This window comes from Chiloscyllium plagiosum, chromosome 12 (genome assembly GCF_004010195.1).
Source record: "Chiloscyllium plagiosum isolate BGI_BamShark_2017 chromosome 12, ASM401019v2, whole genome shotgun sequence".
In the NCBI taxonomy this organism is placed as follows: Eukaryota; Metazoa; Chordata; class Chondrichthyes; order Orectolobiformes; family Hemiscylliidae; genus Chiloscyllium; species Chiloscyllium plagiosum.
The window spans coordinates 5,439,652-5,464,162 of NC_057721.1; the positions used below are offsets into that span (position 1 = coordinate 5,439,652).

At 41.6% G+C, this 24,511-nt stretch overlaps 1 protein-coding gene and 1 non-coding gene across 2 annotated transcripts; both read right to left on the minus strand.

Moving 5' to 3' along the window:
- Nucleotides 1–6,893: 6,893 nt before the first annotated feature.
- tpt1 (tumor protein, translationally-controlled 1) lies at nucleotides 6,894–23,799 on the minus strand. The gene is made up of 6 exons (XM_043700323.1): nucleotides 23,689–23,799; nucleotides 23,269–23,342; nucleotides 22,060–22,247; nucleotides 14,146–14,251; nucleotides 13,586–13,702; nucleotides 6,894–7,063 (listed from the first exon to the last, which is right to left on the minus strand). Exons 1-6 carry the CDS (start codon nucleotides 23,714–23,716, stop codon nucleotides 7,061–7,063), a joined length of 516 nt encoding a protein of 171 aa, XP_043556258.1. The 5' UTR covers nucleotides 23,717–23,799; the 3' UTR covers nucleotides 6,894–7,060.
- On the minus strand, nucleotides 7,188–7,316 carry LOC122555607. The gene has a single exon (XR_006313325.1). It is a non-coding gene; the product is annotated as a small nucleolar RNA SNORA31 (small nucleolar RNA).
- Nucleotides 23,800–24,511: the final 712 nt, after the last annotated feature.

Below are 24,511 nucleotides of genomic sequence, written 5' to 3' on the forward strand. Positions count from 1 at the left end.
CCCAGGGCATCAATGTGGACTTCAACAGCTTCCTCATTTCCCCTTCCCCCACCTCATCCTAGTTTCAAACTTCCAGCTCAGCACTCTCCCAATGAGTTGTCCGGATTTGTCCGACCTGCCTAGCTTCTTTTCCACCTATCCACTCCACCCTCTCCTCCCTGACCTATCACCTTCATCTCCTCCCCCACCCCACCCTCCCCTAGCTTATCTCTCCACACTTCAGGCTCACTGCCTTTATTCCTGATGAAGGGCTTTAGCCCGAAACGTCGATTTTGCTGCTCGTTGGATGCTGCCTGAACTGCTGTGCTCTTCCAGCACCACTAATCCAGAATCTGGTTTCCAGCATCTGCAGTCATTGTTTTTACCTAGCATGAGGTTAGCATCGCTGTGATGGACCATGTCTTTGAAACCGAAAATCTGCTCTCATTACTTACAAGAGAGTTCTGAACAAGAAAACTGAATGCATTAAGAGCTGCTTAAATGAAGTCCAACAGACTGCTAGGCAGTGTGCCAATGATTACTGGTTAGAAGTCTGCCAGAATACTCAATGTCCTCCATCACAAAATTACTGAGGTATGTACAAAGGCATCAAAATGACAACAGATTCATTCGTAACAAAAATGGCTGTGTACATCCAGGGATATTGAATTCCATAGGCCTCAGTCATCTTATTGGTTAATGACACACAGATATGACAGGTAATAACAAAGTCATAGAGCATGGAAACAGACCCTTTGGTCCAAATCGTCTGTGACAACCTGACCTCCAGATCTGACCTAGTCCCATTTGCCAGCATTTGACCCATATCACTCCAAACCCTGCCTATTCATGTATCCATCCAGATGCCTTTGAAATGTTGCACCACTTCCTCTGGCAGTTCATTCCATATACACGCCTCTCTCAGAATGAAAAGGTTACCCTCAGGTCCCTTTTAAATCTTTCCTTCCTCACTTTGAACTTATGCTGGATAGATTTGGACTGTCCTAGGAAAAATACTATTCACCCTATCCATGCCCCTCATGATTTTATTAATCTTTGTAAGGTCAACCCTCAGCCTCCAACACTCAGGGGATCAAAACTCTGGAAGGTGGTTGTGAATTTCAATTGAAATGATGATATCTTGAAGATAAATTCACCCTCACTTTGACCACTTAGCAGCTTGTTGAACATATTAAATCTCTCAATCCAGCTTCTCTGGGCTACACTGCAGTGCCCTCTGATCAGCAGGGGACTCAGGCTGTTGGAACACCTTTGGAACAGAAGGGACTTGAATCTAGGAATCCTTGAGGTGGGGAATACTACCATAGCACAGTATACTTGCGTTCTACAAGTACAGATTGGCATTAGCCTTACAGAGCATAGGGCCCCTCTTGTGGAACCGAGCACCACTCAGCAGCAGGTTTAATGCTGGCTGCACACAGTGAAGAAGGAATAGGGGAGGGTGAATCAAGTTATATCACAATCCACACATATGTTGTGAGGCTGTCCAGTTTTATTCCTAATTGATCAAACATTCTGGAGGTGGGTTGTTCATAATTTATTTCTTCTCCTAAGTCAATTGATAGATTAAAACAGCCTTTCAAAAAAATTAAGAAAACAGCAATTATTGCACACCAGGTTGTTCAAATAACATTAAAGATAAGTAAGCTTATTTTTAAATGGTTGATAAATGTTGGTGAGGCACCCAGTCACTCCTTTGTACAAACAAAACTGCAATTTAACATTTTCAAAATGATGGTGGCGCACTACAGTACAGACTAGAGAATCTAACTACATGCTTTGGTGTGAAATTACAAGTAAATCTCATGAAAGATGGAGATGTTTCCACTGAGGACAGGATGTAAAAATCCTTGGATCCAAAACGTTGCATAACTATTTACAAATACAAACATGAAATTAGAGGACCTGTTGAATCCAAGTGGATGGGACTTCTACTGCAGGTGTACAGATCTTGATAAATCACTTAGTTTTAGTATCTTCATTAAAATAAAAAGCTTTAGAAAATATTCTGAAGGGTCACTGGATTCAGATTCTCTCCACAGTTGTTGTTGGACTTGCTGATTTTCTAAAGCAATTTGTTTGTTTCACATTTCAAGCATCTGCAGTAGATTTTAATTAATGTTGGAAAGTGAGGCCTGTAGCCACTGGAGGTTAAGACAGACAGTAGCTACTGCCATGTTGGGGGGAGGGAAAGAGAGAGAAAGAAAAGAAGAGAGGAGGAGTGTATCTTGTCAGAAGCCTGGACCATACCCTGCTTACATCAGCTTCAACTAGGATCAGAAGTCACTAGTGCACAGTAATGTACTCTGCCTGCCTGCTGAATGGGAGATCAAGGCTCATATATTTAAAGAAAGGAAATGCAGAATGGTATTGTAGAGATTATGCTTGTCAAGGAAAAAAAGCAACCTACACAAGACAGAAATTTAACTTTCATAGACTTGCTCATACTTTGTCCTCCACTGGCTGTACACTTAAGTTGTTAAGATATGAAGAATTTTCCAATAAGGTTCATTGGTCTTTGGAACTCTACTTCCACTGTCTGAAGGTTGAGCTCTAGAATATTTTAGACAGAGATAGAAAGGTCATCAGTGCTGGCAACAACATAGATCAGTCAGGTTATTATATAGTGACACAGGATGGAGAGGCCAAAAGGCCTACTCCTGCTGTGAATTCATGTGTTGGACAATACTCAAGTCTGGTCAGGATTTGAAAGGTACAGCACAACTTTACTTTTTGCACGATGCTCATTTCTGAAGCCCAAAATTCTATATACCTTAGATACTCATGAGCACTATACTGTTCCTGTACTGTATACTACAAGTTCAATGGTACATCACTGTCAGTCTTGAGTAAGGTTTACTATAAACTGAACTGCCTAAAAGCTGGTAGAAGCAAATGCAGTAACTTAAGTGATCTTGATTAATTTTCTTTTAAAAAAGAAATATCTGCAGGATAATTGTAAAACATCAGTCTTCTGCACCACATGGCACCATGAATATTTAAAAGTCTTAATGTTCCCACTTTAGTACCAACAAGTTGCCTTCCCCCAGCCAATTTCTGGTACCTTAATATTGCCAGAGTATGACCCCTTGGATCAAATTTTGTGATTTAATACATACCCAGTGCCAACCAACAGTATAAGCTATTTTAAGCAACAAAACTGCTTTTGAAGATAATTCAACACTTATTTGACTGGGATGCTTTAACAACCATACCATGTAAAAAGCCATGAACTGAGTAAATCATTGGCAAGAGAAGTTGATTTCAACAGACTCAATGGCAAAGGTTGTTGCACCATATTATATGGTGCAACAACCATATAATACTGGAAAGTGTGCTGTCACTTTAACAATGAAACAACAGGCACAAGTATCCAATAATGGAATTTTATTTGGCTGTAATAGTTATCAGCCAAGAAATTTATATAGCACAATAAGATTAAAGTAATTTGCTGGCTCTGGGGACAGTACAGATGGTATCAATATTTAGCCTTCAATTTAGCAAATGATATTAATAGGCACTAAAGATTACAAGCAGCACGTCCTTCAAGGTTTAGATCTCAGCTGTAAAACTGACTGAGATATCCTCCACATGGCAAGTACATATTGTTTTTACATGTACATATATTGGTATAATTTGGTCTAGTATTTGATTTACATGTATTCTTGTACCTGAATGACAAGGCTCAGTCACAATGGCAGAAATTCCTACCATGCAAACACCTGAGCCAGTTGTGACAGGTAGTTTATGAATTTTAAACCCATATGCTGAATGAATTGTTTCACCCAATTGCCACAATTCTCACCATTCTTAAAATTCTCATCACACCTTCACTGCATTCCTACTCTACACACTGCTCCAAGGTAACTTGATTTCAACCTCCATCTCAATTCACATTCTCAACACTAGGTTCTCTGCTTCTATTCACCATGTTAAAGCTTCCATGTAAACTTACCTTTATTCACAGCTTTCCTCTGCAGCATGCCATCATGGTTTTGCAAGTCCCAGATAAGGCAAATTTCTAAACTTCAAACTGCTACTTGTCTGTTGCCTTTGGACCTTGTTCACTACCACATTATCATAATTGCCACCTTTGATGCTTCTGCACCATTGATACAATCACTTTTTAATCACCCAACCTATTTCTCAGGTTTAAGGCATGCAGTCCTGAAAAGGCTGATCAACTAGTTTAAGCACCCACTGTTCTCAGTACCTAGGCTGTACAAGACATCAGAACCTGCCCATCTACCAAAACTGATCACCACACGGACTTAAGAACCAGCTGCCTCTGCATTATCCCTATATTCAATTAGTCTACATACCAAATTCCTGTAATGCTTCTCAATGCCCAAACTCAACCTCTCATTTCTCTCCCATGCCCTCCCTGACAACAGTGAACAAAATGGCAAAACTTATAGCTAGTCTGTCAAACAACTGATGCCTTACCAGACGGTCCAACTATTTTGGAGTCTCAATTTCATTTAACTGTTTGAAATGAATTTTCAAATGAAAAGTTGGTCATGCAGCAAATTTGGTAAATTAACTTTTGATTATCAAAGACTGAAGGGATTGTCAAAAATCAATTCTTGCCCTCTTATCAGCACTAATCTAATATTGAACTAGTCTACAACTTGGTAAAATCTAATCAAGTTGAACTGCCAGTTATCCATGCTATTACAGATCACCCAGTTCCCTCCCAAGTCACTTCATCTACTTTGCATAAGTGTAGATTTAGGATGTTTGCACTTCAAACACATTAGATTGAATTCTGGCTTTGGTGTGCAACCAGAAAATCATTAATCCATTAGGCATGTGATTTTGACATGTCAGTGAATCCTTTACTCAATGTGGAATTGATTGTCTTTGCCTTAGTCTCAATGTATTGATGTTTTGAAGGACTTCAGTGATCAGAGCACTAAAGTAAAATTTGTACTTAACTTCATGGTCTGCCAAATTAGACAAGTACCACCTGTAGTAGGAAAACATTTACCATTTTTATGGTAATTATGCATGATTTGAACTTTTAAAAACAGGTTGCACGGAAGTCCCTAGTTTGGAATGCCAGGTTTCTGTTCTCCACTGAAATTATAAACTGCAACCCACATGCTGGAATGCCCTTAAGCAAACTGCAAGTTAAGAGATGAAAAGTAGGTTTAATAAAGTGTACATCTTGAGAAATTAGCAGAATTTTGGAATTTTATCTTAAACAGGCTGAAGACTGAACTTCATATTTATGGCAGATGGAGTCCATTTAATTCATTATATCTATGATGCTCAAAGAGCAGCCATCCCACCCAATCCTACATCAGCTCTGTACCACAAGGACAATGTATGTTAAAAAGCTATTTTATCAGCTTGATTTCCTTATGGTTCTCCTGAGCAGAATAAACCAAACTTCAATTCTTGAGTCCGTTCCATTAAGCAGAAGCTTCCTGGTTACAGACCTGTATTGAGGGAAACGTGGGCTATTCACATTAAAATTAATCTCCCCTTTAACCTGTTAGAAACCAACAAAATCTCTCCACAGCTAACATTAGCACTGGCAACATCATGTGCCCTAACCCATTCCAATGGACAAATATATGATACATAAGAACCATGCACAGTACTTCAGTGGCTAATATTGTACACCTGCAGCAACAGGATTGTGGAGATATTACAAGTAGAAAATCCTTTATCGGAACATCCAAAAACCAAGCAGGTCAGAAATCCGGAGGTTTTGTGTGAAGTTTCTCGTTAACAAGGTTGTTTGGCGAGAAACAGTTAATCCAAGTTGACACCCCACTCAATGTGTCTCACTCAGAAGTGACAAGGGGGCATGGCTAAGCACCGACAGGACTGGGGTTTCTGAATGCCACCAAGTCATCACCCAATGAGTGTCACTCATGTTACATGGGGGCATGGCTAAGCACATTCTTACAAGCCTGTGCCAGAGAGATAGTTTAATGGTGAAATTTTTTAACAATCACTTATTCTAAAAATAAAAATTCCAAATTCTGAAAAAAACAGCTGGCCCCGAGCATTTGGATAAAGGATCTTCTACCTCTATTGGCCTCAAATCAAGTAAAAGATTGTATTGTTAAAGCAAAACCTATGGCTTGCTAGAAATGGTATTAAAAGCCATTTTATCTCATCTCAAATTCAGAGCCCTTGGGCTTCTAAAGTACGAACCAGCAAGCAAAGGATCAATTTCTTCAGCAGTGTGAAAACAAACCCTTCAACAGTGACCCTCTGAAGAGTAACCATCCCAGATGCATTCCCCAACCCTAATACTCTACATTATCCCTGACTAACACCTAACCTACACATCCCTGAACACTATGGACAATTTAACAGAGCCAATTCACCTAACTGACATCTGAACTGCAGGAAGAAACCACAGCACCTGGATAAAACCCACTGATATGGGAAGAATGTGCAAACTCCACACAGTTGCCTAGGTTGGAATCAAACCGGTTCCTGGCACTGAGGCAGCAGTGCTAACCACTGAACCACTATGCTGCCCTGTACACATTTTCTGAACAAACTCCTGCCAAAGGGAAAGCAGCCAGCCACAAAATTATGTCACAAAAGAAATCAAATCACATTCTATACCAATTCTGTTATAATTGGCTTTCAGCTCTTTAAATAAGCAGCTTTTAAAACAGACTCAAAACTCATTAAAATGTAGGTAGTCATGTCAGGATGTACACACCTCATTACCTGCAGATCAATGTACAAGGCTGGCTCTGGATGCATCTGCTCTGATCATGTGGTAGCTATTCCCCCAAAGATGAAATGATTTTGTATACTTAACATGCCTCCAGATGGTACATACTTACCCTTCCCTCTGCCATTGTACCACAAATGAGCTAGTATCTCCAATATTTGCTCAGATCAACGCAAATCAGAAATTTAGGTGATTAATGCACTTTATTACAACTTAAATTTTAAAACAATGCTTCCACTTCTGATCATTAATCAGCTCGGTGATACAAGTCCAACTTTATTGCAGGGAAAATGATGAGCAGCAGGCCATTATGATCGATGAATTCAACATGATGAACTGCAGGCAGCAGTGTTACTGCAAGAAACCAGAAATCCATGTAAGTATGCATGATATTACAGGAGTCTACAACTGAGTGAGGATTCATAATATGTGCTACTAATAGCTTCAATTTCCTGGAAACATGTAAAACATTCAACAAATATGTTCACCCTTATTCAATCTGAATTGTCACGGGAAAGCAAACAGATAGTGAATGGGAGACATTTTATTTTGCATCTATTTGCAAACCAAAAAGTCTGTTTTCTTTCTGGTCTATCAGTAGATGCATGTTACTGAAATGGAGCTGACACTGGGGTAAAGGCTGCAAGTCCAAACTAGATAGGATAACTTCACACAGATTCATGAACAGATATATTATTCAAGGCTTGAGATAGGAGATAAAGATAAAAATGCAATGTAAGTCAGCACTATTGTAGCTATCAAAAAGTGATTCTAAACTGGATTCCAGTTTGAGTATAACAAATCAGGATAGCCAATTAATGAAACATACAATCTCCATATAACAATTCAAATGTTAATTTGTAGCCAAGACTGAGAAATAATTATATTAAGAATGCTTGAATGGCACACATTGATAATAGTTATCAAATGGGAGAAAGTGACTGGAGATCAGTTGAAAGCTGTGGGACTAGAAGCACCTGTGCTTTTCCAGTGCCACACTTTGATTCTAGTTATCAAGTGGGCGACTTATTCTGTTACAAGGATCAAGTCAGAGGTTAATCTGATCACAGTAAAATATCTACCATGAAGTGAGATAAACTCTTCCCAGCCTCTTACACACAACTAAAATTCAAAGACTCCAATGCTAATTGACTCATGGCAAGGTAGTCACCCAATGATGCCCAATTTACAGAATTAACTCAATCTATTCAAATTTAAATCACTAAGCTACACTTCACATTTAATTATAGATGAACAAATCAAAACTTCAGTTCAAGTCTGCATTGCCATTACATAGGAATACCTGATCTGACATTCCAGATGCCCACTCCTCCCATAACCCTTGATTGTCCTAATGATCAAGAATCTCAATATACACAAGAACTCTGTCCCCACAGGACCCAGTAACAAGAAGTTCCACGGATTCTCATTACTCAATTCCTGTCCTAATATCAACATCACCTTTTAGCAACGAAGATGTTAGGTTAACTACAACTAAATATAGCCAACATCCCTGCAACTACATTTCAGGATCCTAGGATACAAGCCATCAGGGACGTATCTGCCTTTGCCCCAATTTCTAGGTTCCCTATAACTTTCTCTCCTCTCCCCCCCCACCCCAGGTCCAATTGTACTGAAGCACTCTTTGGTGTACATTACACCAATTTGGGGATCATCTGAACTATCTACTTCCTATATTCACACCCAAATCATTTGTTTGGGTCACAAAAAGCAGCAGACTAACACCAATCCTTGCAGCACTCCACTGATCACAGGCCCCCAGTCCAAAAAGCAACTTTCACCACCTTCAACCTCAAGCCAGTAACTTGTCCAATTGGCAAGTTCTTCCTTTACTCCTCACTACTTTGCACAGTTCATTATATTTCTTCTCCTTTGCTGGATTCAGAATTTATCCAAGTCCTCAGGTCTATCATTGATTTTGGCCTCCTTGTATGCTTTACATTTTCCTTCACTTGGTTAGCTATGGTCAAAAAATCCCCCCTCGCTTTTTGCCCAAAGTCATGAATTACTTCAATACCTGCCACTGCTCATCTTTCCTCCTAATCTACACACCTAAAGTTCACATTTATTAAACCTCTCCCATTACTGGATCCACAACAGTCTGTTCCCTGGTGGGCCTCACAATATTGCTCCAGGAAACTATCCTTTAGTGTCATTTATAGAGGTGTCAAAGCTAATTGTTCTAAACTTGACTGACCCAATCACCCATAATTACTGCTCTCTTTACATCTGCTTATTCATAATTTATACCATTTCCTACAGTGTACCTACTGTTTGAGAGTCTATACTCTTGCTGTTATTTTCCTCCATTCAAAGACAGGACATCAGCTTGATAATCTCAACTGGCCTCATTTCTCTTCTCTCCTGTCTTTCCAAAAGATAGACTATATCTGAATGTCAAATTCCAGTTGTGATTCCCCAAACCAGGGCTCTCCAAAGGCTTTGTCAGATCCATTTACCTTGATTTGCACTGCCAGCTCATCTTTCTTCAAATGCTTTGTGCATTAGGCAAGCCTGAAGGATTTGTATCCTATTTTAATCATGTCTTCTTTCAATGAAGGACTGCCACTTACCCAGGACTACAATGTCTACCATTTGTGCCTTGCCAACTTCTTTCCCTTGCCAGCTGTAGTGATTGTAACAAGGTCAGCCAGATGGACCTCAATAAGAATTCCAAAACAACCAGATTTTCAGCCTCAATCAGGGAGGCTTCTATTCACTCAACTGGCTGAGGAAGCTAAATCAGTGCCAAACATTTTTCACATGAAGATAAAGGGTGAGAGGATCTGAGGAGTTATTTCAGTGGCAATGAGAAAAGCATGCTCCTGGACAAAATAATTTGCAACTGTCATTTTTGAATTGGGATAAGCACTTCTGACATCATGTTGTGATTTGCAAAGCTCAACTTATTCAATCCTGAAGACTGGCCCAGTATGAGGACAGAATAAGTTATTCTTCCAAGCTTAATGACATTGGGCAGATGAAGCAAGTTGACAGCTTGCAGACCTGCCGCTCTGTTATCCAATTGCAGCCTCTTAGAAGCAACTGGTTCAGTTATCACTGATTATAGCAAAATGCTCAGGCCAAAGCTGATGAGAAAGAAATTAAATTTTATTTGCTCAACATTTTCTCCATTAAAAATGGCTGCTTGAATGAAGTACTAATTAAATACCTAGAACATTTTTAGGAAGGTACAGGGACTATCAAAGGCTACCTTAGCATGTTGAACAGGAAGCAATAGTGATTCTGCAAAACCTGCCCAGGGCCATTTTCCAGAGAGGAAAGCAAAGGAATCAAACAGTCCAATTTGCAGAATACACAGCACCTGTCATACTGATTTGTGAAGCCTAAATAGTCAGTTCGACTGGGGACTTGAAGCAAATGCTAAGCTGCCTTTCACAGCTGGGTAAATACCCAATCCCTTGCAGAGGATTTAAACACAAAGCTGACAGGGGCTGCCCTTCACGAAGCTGGACATGAGCCATGCGTATTTGCAACTGCAGATAAGGATTCTCAGAAGTATGCTACAGCATAGGAGACTGCCATTTCAGATATTGTCAGCCTGTGCAATTTCTCAGTTGAGAACATTTTACAAGATTGCACGAGGTCACCATTTACCTAAATGACATGCTAACAGGGAAAACCAGTAAAAAGCACTTTGAGAACTTGGAGATAAGATAATCCTTAACATATTTCTCCCAAGAAAGTATACATCTCAGAAGGGGCAAAAAAAGTGTTCCATGCACGCCCAAAGTGACTTACTTGGGCTAGAAGACAGACCGGTTACATTCATTAAGTTGGAGATAGGAAGGAGAGCAGATGCTGCAAAGTCAGTCAATAAAGTGTGGAGCTGGAAAAAGCACAGCCAGCCAAACAGCAGAGGAGCAGGGAAGTCTAGGTTTAAGGTTGCAACCCGATGAAAGGTTCCAACATGTTCAACACCACTGCCCCTGACACTGCTTAACCTGATCTCCTTTTCCCACTATATTCATTAGAAGATAAAGAGAGACAGTCAGAGGGGCCCTCGCTTCAGTGTCTGTACTGGAGTTAGGCCTTTCCTTGGGCTGGTGAACTATTACAGAAAAATCATCATAACCTGGCCTCCATCCAAGCACCTTTGCATCAACTCCAAGGCCAAGTCTTTGACTTAGGCAAAGTGAAGAAAAAGTTATCAGCCTCTAAAGGTGTTAGCACACTATGATCACAATCAAGATCTAGTATTGATATGAGAGACCTCCCTGCATGGCTCATAGGTAGCCCAAAGAAGAATGCCCAATAGCAGCTTCATCCAGGATTAGGCTAATGCAGAACATAGAGACACCAGGATAGGAAGAAAGCTTTTGCAGTTATATTTGGAGCCAGGAAATTCTAATACCTTTAAACAAATTTATAAACCACAAACCCCTGTAGGTGCACTTAAAGAGAACAAGGCAGTGCCTCCCATGGCTTCAGGCCAAATTCAGCAATGGGCTCTAATACTAGGTACATATAATTGCCAAGTTGAAACACGATCCAGGAGGTGGTGGTCATGTAGCTTTGAGCCACCTTCTGCTGGCAGATACACCATTGGTGGCAAGAGTCTGTATCAGTTTTAACATTTGAGACATTTCCATTCACAATTGACAATATCAAACTGTGGACACAAATATATGGTCCTAGCAAAACTTAAACAGCTGGAGGAGAAACCAAACAACTGTCACAGAACCAAAATCTTTTTGGACCTGGAGAGATGAAATCACAGCATATTGAAAGCAACAATGAACAAAGATCACCACCAGATCCTGACTGAACTCAAGCAGGGGTTGATGTTGGTGAGGCAGTGCGTGGCAGGACTGGATGCAGAAATCACTGCATTAATGGGGCAGTGCCCAAAGTGCCAACAAAACTGCCAGCAGCATCCACACATTTGTGGGAATGGCAAGGTAAGCCCTGGACTTTATTACACATCAACTATGTTGGTCTTTCAAGGCTTCAATGTTCTTAGTCATTGTGGACACAGCATTTGAACATGTATAGAGTTCAATCATCAAACACAGGAACAATAGAAAAAGTCAAATTGTATTTGTCATACAAAGACAGCTCCATACTATCCATCATCCAATGATCTGGCAGAAAGCAGTTCAAACTATGAAGGTGGCAAGAGACAGCCTACAGCTTCAGCAGGTACCAAATAGTTCCAGTTTCTATTTGACTATGGGACCACACCTCATGCAACTTCAGGGATTGCTCCAGAGTTGGAGCAAAGTGTTCTATTAGGAAGTTAAATCTTATTTTCCTGGGGACATGGTGGGTGGCAGAGTCAACTGGAATCAGGAACACCAATGCCAGACAAGACTTTGCTAAGAGACAGCTTACTTAAAGAGACAATGTTTGGTAAAGAAACCACTAGATAGTCCTGCATGGTTAAAGGGAGGTTAGGTCCAGTGATGTACAAAATCCTGGTGAACATGACAGTCTTGAACAAACATGTGCACCATATGAAAGCTGCAAGCTCAGTGCAGGAGCAAAACATACCAAGCTCCTCAGCTATCTTCCGAACTGTTCTGGAACCAGTGCGCTTTCCCTCAGTCAAGCATTGAAGAGAGCTCAGATGGACATGGTAGTATCACAGCCTCAACATCTTTGCCAAACAAAAAATGGAATTCAGGCAACAGTGGCTAGCACCGTAGCCTCAGGCTCAGGGACCTGGTTTGATTCCAGCCTTGAGCATATGTCAGTGTGGAGTTTGCACATTCTCCCTGTGTCTGTGTGGGTTTCCTCTGGGTGCTCAGGTTTCTCCCACAGTCCAAAGATGTGCAGGTCAGATGGATGGGCCATGCTAAATTGCCCAGTGTTAGGCGCATTAGTCAGAGGGAAACAGTGTGGGAGGGTTACGTTTCAGAGGGTCGGTGTGGACCTGTTGGACTGAAGGGCCTGTTTACAAACTGTAGGGATTCTAACCAAAAGATTTGGGATGCTCCAGAACAAAAAGGCAAGCTACTGCGCATTGCACATTGCCCATATCAGAGGCAGAGCTGGAAGAACCAAACCTAGTGCACAAGCATGCCAGGAGGAGCCACATAATAAAAGCTTAAGTCCTCTGACTCTGGGAGGGATGGAGTGATTGTAATAATGTCAGCCAGGTGGACATCAATGAATTCCCTGATTAGGGCTGTTAATGTGATCCAGACAGCCCCCAGTCAAAATAATATCAAAAGCTCTTCATTCAGAGCAGGCTCTGAAGAGGCTTGATCAATGTCAAGGCGTTTCCATGTGTAAATAAAGGGTGACTTGTTGAAAGGATACCAGCTTTAGTTACTTCATCACCCTGCTTAGGTTCCCACAACCTGCCACTATTTTAAACCTAGTAAGGCACACTAATAAATACTTGCCAGAGGACTGTCCCTGACCTGCCCATGTGTAACAGTTCCACCGCCAAGATACCCAGTAACAATGTCCCTGAAACCCTGTACCTCACGATCGCTCGAGCTATGTATTGAAATGATCTGACGACTGAATATACTGTTTCCACTGATTAGTTTCAATAAATCTTCAACTGTGAGGTAAAGTGTCAATTAAGGGTAATTTACTCCCAACAGAACATGAAATTCATCTTTAGGGCTCAAATGTGCCCTCCCATTTCGATAGGTTTCACAGCATGGTAATTGTGCTGGCCATGTTAGATCAACCTGGCGAGATCAACACCAACAAAACAGATCACTCCACATTCTCAACCAAATTTAATATTTTAAAAGATCCTTCATTGCAGGCCCTTTTTGTTTATACCTGGTGTAAATCTGTTGATTCTTAGCTGCAGAACTCAACCAAATCAAAACATTTATTCAATTAAAAGCTGCGCAGCATCAAGAAACTTACACATTTTTCAATTTCCAAACCATCCTTGAAGAAAAGCATGTACGGAGTAATACCATCTTCACGATAGTTTAACAATCCAATCATGCCATCACTGTTCAGGCTTTCACCTAGAAAAAGCTGAGAACATTCCCAAATTCAGTACTAAGATTCTCCAACAACAAAATGTTACCTATTATAAATGGCCAGACAATACTTTAGCTTCAATTCTCATACATGATCTCCCAACCACATGTGTCTATGACAGCAGAAACGTAGCTCCTTATTCATCATATTACGTGCAAATTTTAACATTTGCAAACATTGGCTTACTTGGTCATTGAACAGACCATAATTAATCCCTAGTTCTAAGGGATTGAAAAGGAGCTCTTTATAGCTTAGTCATAGTATTTTCATGCCTGGATCAGAAGACCCATGTTCAAAGTCCCAGCTGCTCCAGTAGTTAATCATAACATATCTGGACAGATTGATTAAAATTACACATTCCCACAGATAACATTTATCAGGTAGTTAGCACAAGTTCAGGCATTAATTTCTACTTTTATAATACAATTAGAAGTTACCTGATAGTCTACAAAATTGTTTAGAATCTCTGAAATAACTTTCTGGGCATTTTCTGTAAAAGTCTTCACTTCATCTGGATTTCGCTCCTGTACTCTGTTTCTCAGTCTGAAAATTAACAAATACATGTTAGACTTGCCTTGTGTTAACATGGAAATGTGTCATATCCAGATCAAGTTCTTGGCTTTAATGAAAGTCACAATTCCTGAAATACTAGCATTTCACTATGACAATGGGATAATTAATTCATCATGTTCCTGGAGTGACCTTTATTGCTGTCCAACATTTCCTACTATTCAAACTTCCTGGAAATCAGAGGTTTTAAGTAACCTAAAGCCTCAAGAAAGTGAACTAGAGGTTAGGCATGCTTCAAAAAGGAATCCACTTCACCTGGGTCAAAAGCAGCTGAGAAGCAAATCAACTATCATCTCCTAAACAACGATCCAATCTCAGTGCTTAAGACCTTCACCCACAACTAAAGGATTTGATCACAGATCTAGATATTCCCAAGTTTAAATCACTAAAATTTTGGCCCAATTCTAATCTTAGAACAATGCAGACATGAGCCAGTATCAAGTCCGTTGAAATGTCAGGCTTAATACTACACAGATCATGGGAGGCGTTTAAAGAATTCAACATGAAACAAGTATGATTACCACACTAGAGCAACAAACTGCCAGGAAAACAAAAAGGGCATTCAGGCCAAGTTTACAGATGATACAAATATAGGTGGACGGACAAGTAGTATTGAAGAGGCTGCCAAATGATTAGACTGGTTAGGAGTGTTGGTAAAGTGACAGATGAAATACAATGTGAGAAACTGAAGTCATTCAATTTGATTGAAGAGTTAAGGCATGGACTATTTTCTAAATGGAAAGAAAATGAAAAATCTGAAGTGCAAAGGATCTTGGGAGATCTAATTCAGGTTTCTGAAGGTAAACGTGCAGGTTGCGTCAGTAGTTAAGGCAGCAAGTACAATGTTGGCATTTATTTTGAGAGTTGGAAAGTGGAGTGCTGGAAAAGCACAGCAGGCCAGGCAGCACACTTTTCAACTCCAGCATCTGCAGTCCTCATTTTCTCAATTTATTTGGAGTAGACAAGAATATAAAAGCAGTGATGAATTTCAGAGGGTTTATAAGGGCCTGGTCATACCAAATTTAGAATATATGAGCAATTTTGCATCCATGCCTCCATAAAGATACATGGCCCAGGAGAAGAATGATCCCAACAATGAAAGGCCTAACATGAGCAAAGTTTAAGGACTATGACCATACTTAATGGAGTTTAGAAGGATTGAGAGTCGGGGAAATCTGATTGGAACATGGCCTGGACAGAGTGGATGCTGGGAAGAGGTTTTCATTGGCAGGTGAAGAGGACCCAAGGGCACAGTCTTAAAGTAAGGGAAGACCTTTCATAATGAAGAAAAGGGGAATTCATTGCCACAGAAGGCTAAGGCCAGGTCAAGTTTATTTAAAGCAGACATAGATAAGCTCTTGATTGTGAGGTGACTCAAGTTTACTGGAAGAAAACAGGAAAAATAGGGTTGAAGAACCTATCAGCCACCATTAAATAATGAAGACTTGATGGGCTGCATGACCTAATTTCTGCACCTATGTTTTAATGTCTAAAAAGAATGACAAGGTAAAATTGATAAGTAGCAGACAGTACAGAAAACAAAACGCAGAGTGAAAGAAGCTTGCAAATGATCAAAACCAACAAAGCTTCCTGTTACAGCAAGAATCAATAACTTAAAAGGTGACATGAGCAGCTTGCCAATGAAATTTAGAAAATTCACACTGACCAAAGTCTTTGCATCAATACTTATAGTAGAGGAACAGACCAGCATATGCACAATCCCAAGCAAATTGAATCAGACATGCACTCACTGAAATTAATGTTAAAGAAGGCAATGAGGGATGATAAACTTCCGAGATGAGAAGGTTTTCACCTCAGTGCTGAGTTGAAACTATCAATGCCAACAGAAAGGTTCCTAAATCCCCTCAATTTGTCAACTATTCCTTTAGATTAGAAAGTGACAAATTCCTTCCCACTTTAGAACATGGAACAATACAGCATAGTACAGGTTCTTCAGCCCATGATATTGTGCCTAGCCATCCATGTGCTTGTCCAGCAATCACAATGTCTCCAACTATCACCACTGGCAGAGCATTCCATGCACCCATCACTCTGCAAAAAAACCAACCTTTAACATCTCCTATACCTTCCTCCAATCACCTTAAAATGGTGACCTCGAAAAGCTATTTCTGCCCTTGGGAAAGTCTCTGGCTATCTAAACTATGCCTCTTATTACCATGTACAACTCTATCAAGTCACCTCTTCTCAGTGTGAAAAGCCCTATCTCACTCAACTTCTCTTGATAGGAGAAACCCTCCAATCCAAGCTGCATCCTAGTAAATTTCCTCTGCACACTCTAAAGCATCTAAATCCTTCCTATAATGAGGTAACCAGAACTGGACAATATTTCAATTGTGGTCTAACCAGGATTTTATAGTTACAGTTAAAAACTTTACAGCTCAAACTCAATACCCCTGTTAATGAAAGCCACATTTTAAATCTATTAACTTGGGTGGCAATTTTGAGGAATCTACGTACATGGACCCAAGATTCTGCTTTTCCTCCACACACAGCAGGACTATAGAAGTATAGAATGCCTACAGTGTGGAAACAGCCCATTTGGTCCACATAGTCCCTTCAAAGAGTAACCCACCCAAACTCATTGCCCCTACCCTGTATTTACCCCTGACTAATGCACTCAACCACACATCCCTGAACAGCTCAGGCAATTTAACATGCCAACTCACCTAATGTGCACATTTTTTGACTATGAGAGGAAACCAAAACACCCAGAGGAAACCCACAGACATTGAGAACTGCACACAGGTGACAGAGGCTGAAATCAAACCCAGGTCCTTGGCACGGTGAAGCAGCAGTGCTATCCACTGAGCCACCATGTCACCCAGTCACCCAATCAGGAAACAAATTTACTGTAACTGAACGTTCTGTTACTTCAACTTAGTTCAACAGAAAAAATTAGGACCAGCATACTCAAAAATGATCAGAAAGGATTAAGGGAATATGATCCCTCATATTAAGAGACTGAGGCACAAGGTGATGAAGGTGATGTTTCAGCTACACAAAGTTTTGGTTAGAACATATTGTTGACCCAAGACCAGTTGCATGCACCAGATCTTAGCCCCAGAGAATGCAGCATATCTTTGCAGAACGTTACCCAGCTCCCAGGATTAGATATGCTCAATTGATTCCTGGGTTGAGGGTCTGAGAAAATTGAACATTCAGGCTTGGAACATGTGACCATATTGAACCCTACAATGTAGGAGATTGAAACAACCCAAGCATATTGTATTGGCATGCAAACAGAAAGAGGCAGCATGGGTTCCGTTGGGGACAAACTGGTGCATACTTAGAAGGACAAGACTAGAGAGTAACTCGGTATTTAGAATTCATCTTTACAAAGGAAGATGCTGAGAAAATATTACAACAGAAAAAAGAAAAGTTAGCTTCCATCAATCAAAGCCTTCTCATGTTCTTCCTGCCCTGTCAGCTTAATTATTTCTTGAAGAGTTAGAATCAAAGGCCACTGCTAGGAAAGTTAACTCCCCACATATGCTTCAAGTTTTTCCAGCTTTTCATCTTTGTATCAAAGATCAAGTGTGCTTTGCACGATGTAAGTTGCCTGGTCTGGATTTATATGACATTACAGTGTAGTTGCCAGCTCCCCTAGTGGTGACATTCACTTAAGATCAGTATTACATCTTTGAACACAATGGGCAAAACACAATGAGCTGAGGAAGGAGAAAAAACACATTGCAGCACCTGATAATCACCTGAAACTCACTGCCCACAAGGGAAGTGGAAACAAAATTTCAAACAAACTGGGACAGCACTTGGAGAAATTTACAGGAATAAGGAAATTGATTGGTCTGCACACTAGAGAGCAAGCACAGATCCAACGGAGCAAACACTTTATATTAAACAGAATTTAGCCCTAAACCTGTGCCCTCTAGTACTGGACGCCCCGACAACTAAGGTCACCCCTCAGCCTCCGACACTCCAGGGAAAACAGTCCCAGCCTGTTCAACCTCTCCCTATAGCTCAGATCCTCCAACCCAGACAACATCCTTGTAAATCTTTTTTGAACCCTTTCACGTTTCACAACATCTTTCCGATAAGGAGACCAGAATTGCACGCAATATTCCAACAGTGGCCTAACCAATGTCCTGTACAGCCGCAACTTGACCTCCCAACTCCTGTACTCAATACTGACCAATAAAGGAAAGCATACCAAATGCCTTCTTCACTATCCTATCTACCTGCGACTCCACTTTCAGGGAGCTATGAACCTGCAATCCAAGGTCCCTTTGTTCAGCAACACTCCCTAGGACCTTACCTCTAAGTGTACAGGTCCTGCTAAGATTTGCTTTCCCAAAATGCAGCACCTCGCATGTATCTGAATTAAGCTCCATCTGCACTTCTCAGCCCATTGGCCCATCTGGTCAAGATCTTGCTGTAATGGGAGGTAACCTTCTTCACTGTCCACTACACCTCCAATTTTGGTGTCATTTGCACCAAACTTACTAACTGTACCTCTTATGCTCGCATCCAAATCATTTAAGTGACAAAAAGTAGGGGACCCAGCACTGATCTTTGTGGCACTCCACTGGTCACAGGCCTCCAGTCTGAAAAACAACCCTCCACCATCACCCTCTGTCTTCTACCTTGAGCCAGTTCTGTATCCAAATGGAGAGTTCTCCCTGTATTCCATGAGATCTAACCTTGCTAACCAGTCTCCCATGGGGAACCTTGTCAAACACCTTACTGAAGTCCATATAGATCACATCTACTGCTCCGCCCTCAATCCTTTGTTACTTCTTCAAAAAACTCAATCAACTTTGAAAGACATGATCTCCCACGCACAAAGCCATGTTGACTATCCTAATCAGTCCTTGCCTTTCCAAATACATGTACATCCTGTCCCTCAGGATTCCCTCCAACAACCTGCCCATCACAGACAGACTCACTGGTCTATAGTTCCCTGGCTTGTCTTTACCACCCTACTTAAACAGTGGCACCATATTAGCCAACCTCCAGTTATCCAAAACCTCACCTGAGTATTGATGATACAAATATCACTTCTCTAGCTTCCCAGAGTTCAGGGTACACCTGATAAGGTCCTGGGATTTTATCCACTTTTACCCATTTCAAGACATTCAGCACTTCCTCCTTTGTAATGTGGTCATTTTGCAAAATGTCACTATTTCCCTACATTCTATATCTTCCATATCCTTTTCCACAGTAATTACTGATGCAAAATACTCATTCAGTATCTCCCCAATTTTCTGCAGCTTCACACAATGGCCACCTTGCTGATCTTTGAAGGGCGCCCTATTCTCTCCCTAGTTACCCTTTTGTCCTTAATGTATTTGTAAAAACCCTTTGGATTCTCCTTAATTCTATTTGCCAAAGCTATTTCATGTCCCCTTTTCGCCCTCCTGATTTCCCTCTCAAGTATACTCCTACTTCCTTTATACTCTAAAGATTCACTATCTATCCTGTCTATACCTTACATTTGCTTCTTTCTTTTTCTTAACCAAACCCTCAATTTCTTTAGTCATCCAGCATTCCCTTACCTACCAACCTTCCCTTTTACCCTGACAGGAATATACTTTCTCTGGATTCTCATTATCTCATTTCTGAAGGCTTCCATTTTCCAGCCGTCCCTTTACCTGCAAACATCTGTCCCCAATCAGCTTTCAAACGTTCTTGCCTAATACAGTCAAAACTGGCCCTTCTCCAATTTAAAACTTCAGCTTTTAGATCTGGTCTATCCTTTTCCATCATTATTTTAAATCTAAGAATTATGATCGCTGGCTCCAAAGTGCTCCCCCACTGACACCTCAGTCACCTGCCCTGCCTTATTTCCCAAAAGTAGGTCAAGTTTTGCACCTTCTCTAGAAGGTACATCCACATACTGAATCAGAAAATTGGCTTGTACACACTTAAGAAATTCCTCTCCATCTAAACCCCTCTATGGCAGTCCCAGTCTATGTTTGGAAAGTTAAAATCTCCTACCATAACTACTCTATTCTTACAGATAGCAGAGATCTCCTTACAAGTTTGTTTCTCAATTTCTGACTATTAGGGGGTCTATAATACAATCCCAATAAGGTGACCATCCCTTTCTTATTTCTCAGTTCCACCCAAATAACTTCCCTGGATGTATTTCCAGGAATATCCTCCCTTAGCACAGCTGCAATGCTATCCCTTATTAAAAGGCCACTCCCCCTCCTCTCTCACCTCCCTTTCTATCCTTCCTGTAGCATTTGTATCCTGGAATACTAAGCTGCCAGTCCTGCCCACCCCTAAGCCAAGTTTCTGAAATTGCTATGATATCCCAGTCCCATGTTCCTAACCATGCCCAGAGTTAATCTGCCTTCCCTGTTAGGCCCCTCACACTCATAAATGCAGTTTAAATTTATTAGTCCTATCTTGTCCCTGTTTGACTTGCTTCTGTTCTCAACTGTACCAGTCTCAGACTGATCTCTTTCCTCACTATTTTCCTGATTCCCATTTCCTCCCCCACCCACTAGTTTAAGTCCTCCTGAGCAGCTCTAGCAAATCTCCTTGCCAGTACATTTGTCCCCTTCCAATTTAGGTGCAAGCAGTCCTTCCTGTACAGGTAACTTCTACCCCAAAAGAAATTCCAACGATTCAAAAGTGTGAATCCTTCTCACATACACTAGCTCCGCAGCCATGCATTTGTCTGCTCTATCCTCGTATTCCTGCCCTCGCTAGCTCGTAGCACCAAGAGTAATCCAGATATTACTACTAGAGGATCTCCTTTTTAAATTTCTGCCCAACTCTAATCTCCCATCAGAATCTCAACCTTTTCCCTTCCAACGTCATTGGCTCCAATGTGGACAATAATCTCTTGCTGACCCCTTGCTCCTGTGAGAACATTCTGCACCCGCTCTGACACATCCTTGATCCTGACACCATGGCCCAGAGATGTTCTGAGGCAGTCTGCAAGTAGGCGTTCTGTCTCCCTGTGTAGAGGGGACAGCATTGGGAACAATGGATATATTAAGTGACACGTGTGGAAGTGCAGGTAAAACTGATGGACGTGGAAGGCTCCTTTGGTGCCTTGGACAGAGTTGAGGGAAGGTGTGGGCACAGATTTTGCAATTCCTGCGGTGGCAGGGCATGGTGGGGGTGCATGGGCCTAAGGGAGTCAGAGGGAGTGGTTTTTATGAATATTTACAGGGGGTAAATATCTCTGGTAGTGGGGTCTATTAGTAGGTGGCAGAAATCAGAGGATGACGCAATGTATACAGAGGTTGGTGGGGTGTAAGGTGAGGACTAGGGGAGTTCTGTCTTGTTGGGGTTGACAGGGTGAGGTTGGAGGGTGGATGTGGAGAACACCAACCACGAGGGGGGAAATTGCAGCCTTTGAAGGAGCCATCTGGTGTGTTCTGTGGTGGAACTGGTCCTCCCAGGAAAATTGAATGTATGAAAGGTTGGTGAAAGATTAACTTGATGTTAATTGAACATTAGCAGCAATTCAGAATGACAGATTTTCTGTTCTACATTAGAAGGGAAAAAATGGGTATATGAAGTTATGTCATAAGGAAATCTGAATCCAGTGCAATCGCAGTACAGGTATAAAGACATGATGCTCAAAGGACAGGTGAGAACCACCTTAGGTGAGATGCAAGCAGAATCAGTCACACTTATGCATTAAGGGAGGTAGACAGCATAAGCTCTAGTTATACTTGATAGATAGTTCATTTTAATACCAAAGGGGATAATCACAAATTAACAAGAGAAAAGCAACAGGATAAACATATTTGATCAGAAAAGCCAAGCTTATTACTCACTGTTTCATGTATCCCTTTATGTGTGTTCGATAGTCAGCTTTTGCAAGGCTGATTTCTTTAAGATTGTGATTTAAAACAATGTCAACACCACTGACAGTACTAGTTTCAGCCTGTTCAGTAGGACATTCTTGGGAAGCATTGCCACCAATTAAAGTGTCATCAATTGATCCTTCAGTTCTGGAAATGACCTTACAAAGGAAACAACAATTAACATATGGCTCCAGGATTCTACTAGTTTAGTGCTGCATAACCCCAAGGTCACAACGACAACCAACCCACTCAATGGTTGACATGGTCTGTTGCTGGCCCAATTTAACAGGTTGAGAGTAGTAGTAGGTTTTAACGAACTATCACTAGTTTAGCAACATGCTCTAGAAAGAAGAAATAAATACCCAGTTACAGAACACAGCCACTTTGTGCTGCTGGAAAGAGGTGGGCCTTGTCTGAACAGGCTAGGCAAAGCCCTTAGTCCTAGAGAGCAGTACAGGAGATCAACTTTGCCAGAACAGACAGGTTTGAGAGGGGACAAAGGAAATCTGGAGAATGCTTCCAGAGTAGAGTGGAGAGTGGCACCCATTAATGTATCAATGGCAGAATTCTTGATCAGCAAGGGAGTCAAGAGTAATTCAGAACAGGTAGAAGAGGTGGACACCAGCACCAGCTAAGTACAGAGTCAACAGAATGGAAGAGGAGCCAAATGGCCTACACCCAAGTCGTTAAATACTTGGAAAAAAATTCATTCATGGAACACCAACACTACTGGCTTGCATTTATTATCCATCCCTAATTACCCACAGGACAGTTACGAGTCAATGATATCACTAAAGGTCTGGAGTCACACAGACCAAACCAGGTAAGGATGGCAGATTTCCATACCTAAAGGGCACTAATTGAATCAGATGGATTCTTTCTCCCAATAACTGGGGAGAGCTTCATGACAATAGTTAATCTCATTTCCTGATTATTTTTGTTGAATTCAGAGTACCACTAGCTGGCGAAAGCTGGAGGCGAACGCAGACGCGGTAAAACGTATTTTACCTGGGTCTCTGTGGATGAATAACCGGAATTTGAGGGGGGGGAGCTGCCCTGGACCCGGGGTCCACACCCTTCGCCCGTTGCCATGGAGACACTCAGTTACGTCACGACACACCGCACGCTCCCACCTCCCTCTCCCCGCAATGCGCGCGCCCCGGAGAGCTCGAGCCTCACCTTCCCCTCCACCTCGTATACGATGCCTCTGGCGCCTTCCTTGATCTTGTAGATATCGGAGAACATCTCGTCGCCTGTAAAGAGGTTGGGGGTTGGGGGGGGGCAAGAGAGAAAACGAAGAGCATTTTAAATTGCAGATCCTTCTTTCCTCTCTCACCCTCCCCCTCCCTCTAGAGGAAGGGAGGGAGGGCACTCCCAACCCGAAGCCCTCACCCGTGCAATGCCATTTACGTCGCCTTCTGACGCAGGCCGGGGCAGGATGCCAAGGCCTAATCCGTCCAGGCTTTCCAGAACAATCGGAGGCTTCGCCGGCCGCGATCTCATCCCCTCTCGCTCGCCCCTCAGCAAACGTACACACGCCAATCCCTCGCATCGTAGGCGAGGGATACTATAGCAGCGGGAAGGGAGCGACAACCTTACCGGAGACGGCACACTTGTAAAGCTTCATGTCGATATGGCGTCGGCCGGCGACAGCCCAGCACCAAATAAACTGCAACCCGTTAGAAGGGGAGAAAGGGCGAGCCTGCTCACTGGCCGGCTTTATATATGCTGCGTCGCATGTGACGTCAACGTCACCTTACGTAACAATCACGCACGCACCCACGCTCCTATCCACGTGACGTGTACCATGGTGACTGCTATAGTATAGAATGTCCTCACTAAGACTTGCTGATAGTTAGTAATTATATAAGGGAGTTTGCTCATTAGGACCATTGTGGATATTCAGAACAGCATCTTTAAGTCTAGTTTAGATAGACTGCATTCTGTAGGGGTTCTTTGTGTTGTTTTGTGAAAAAAATTTTGTCTGTTTTAAAATCTAGTAGTCAATCTAACTTACTTCATCTGGGTAATTTTCACTGTACGCTTACTGAAACAAATTGCAAAGTTATAGTCTGGGCTACCTGCTTATGAATGGTTTGAGTAGTATGGCTTCATCCATTACATGTGAACAGCAAAAAAAAAAGGTTACCTTAAATTACAACAGGATCTTGATCAGATGGGCTATGTGGCAAATGGAGTTTAAGTTAGATAAATGTGAGGTACTGCATTTTGCAAAAGGAAATTGGAGCAGGACCTATACACTTAACGGTAAGGTCCGAGTGAGTGTTGCTGAACAAAGAGACCTTGGAGGTTCGTAGCTCCTTGAAGTAGAGTCGCAGTTGGATAGGATAGTGAAGAAAGTGTTTGGTATGCTTTCCTTTACTGGTTGGAGTATAGGAGTTGGGAGGTCATATTGTGGCTG

Excerpts from the sequence above, each read along its gene's own strand:
- tpt1 (XM_043700323.1), bottom strand. The coding sequence starts at position 23,716 with ATGAAGCTTTACAAGTGTGCCGTCTCCG. Across the intron at positions 22,248-23,268 it reads TATACGAGGTGGAGGGGAAG|GTCATTTCCAGAACTGAAGG; the intron begins GTGAGGCTCGAG and ends TTCCTTTGTAAG. Across the intron at positions 14,252-22,059 it reads ATAAAGGGATACATGAAACA|ACTGAGAAACAGAGTACAGG; the intron begins GTGAGTAATAAG and ends GTTAATTTTCAG.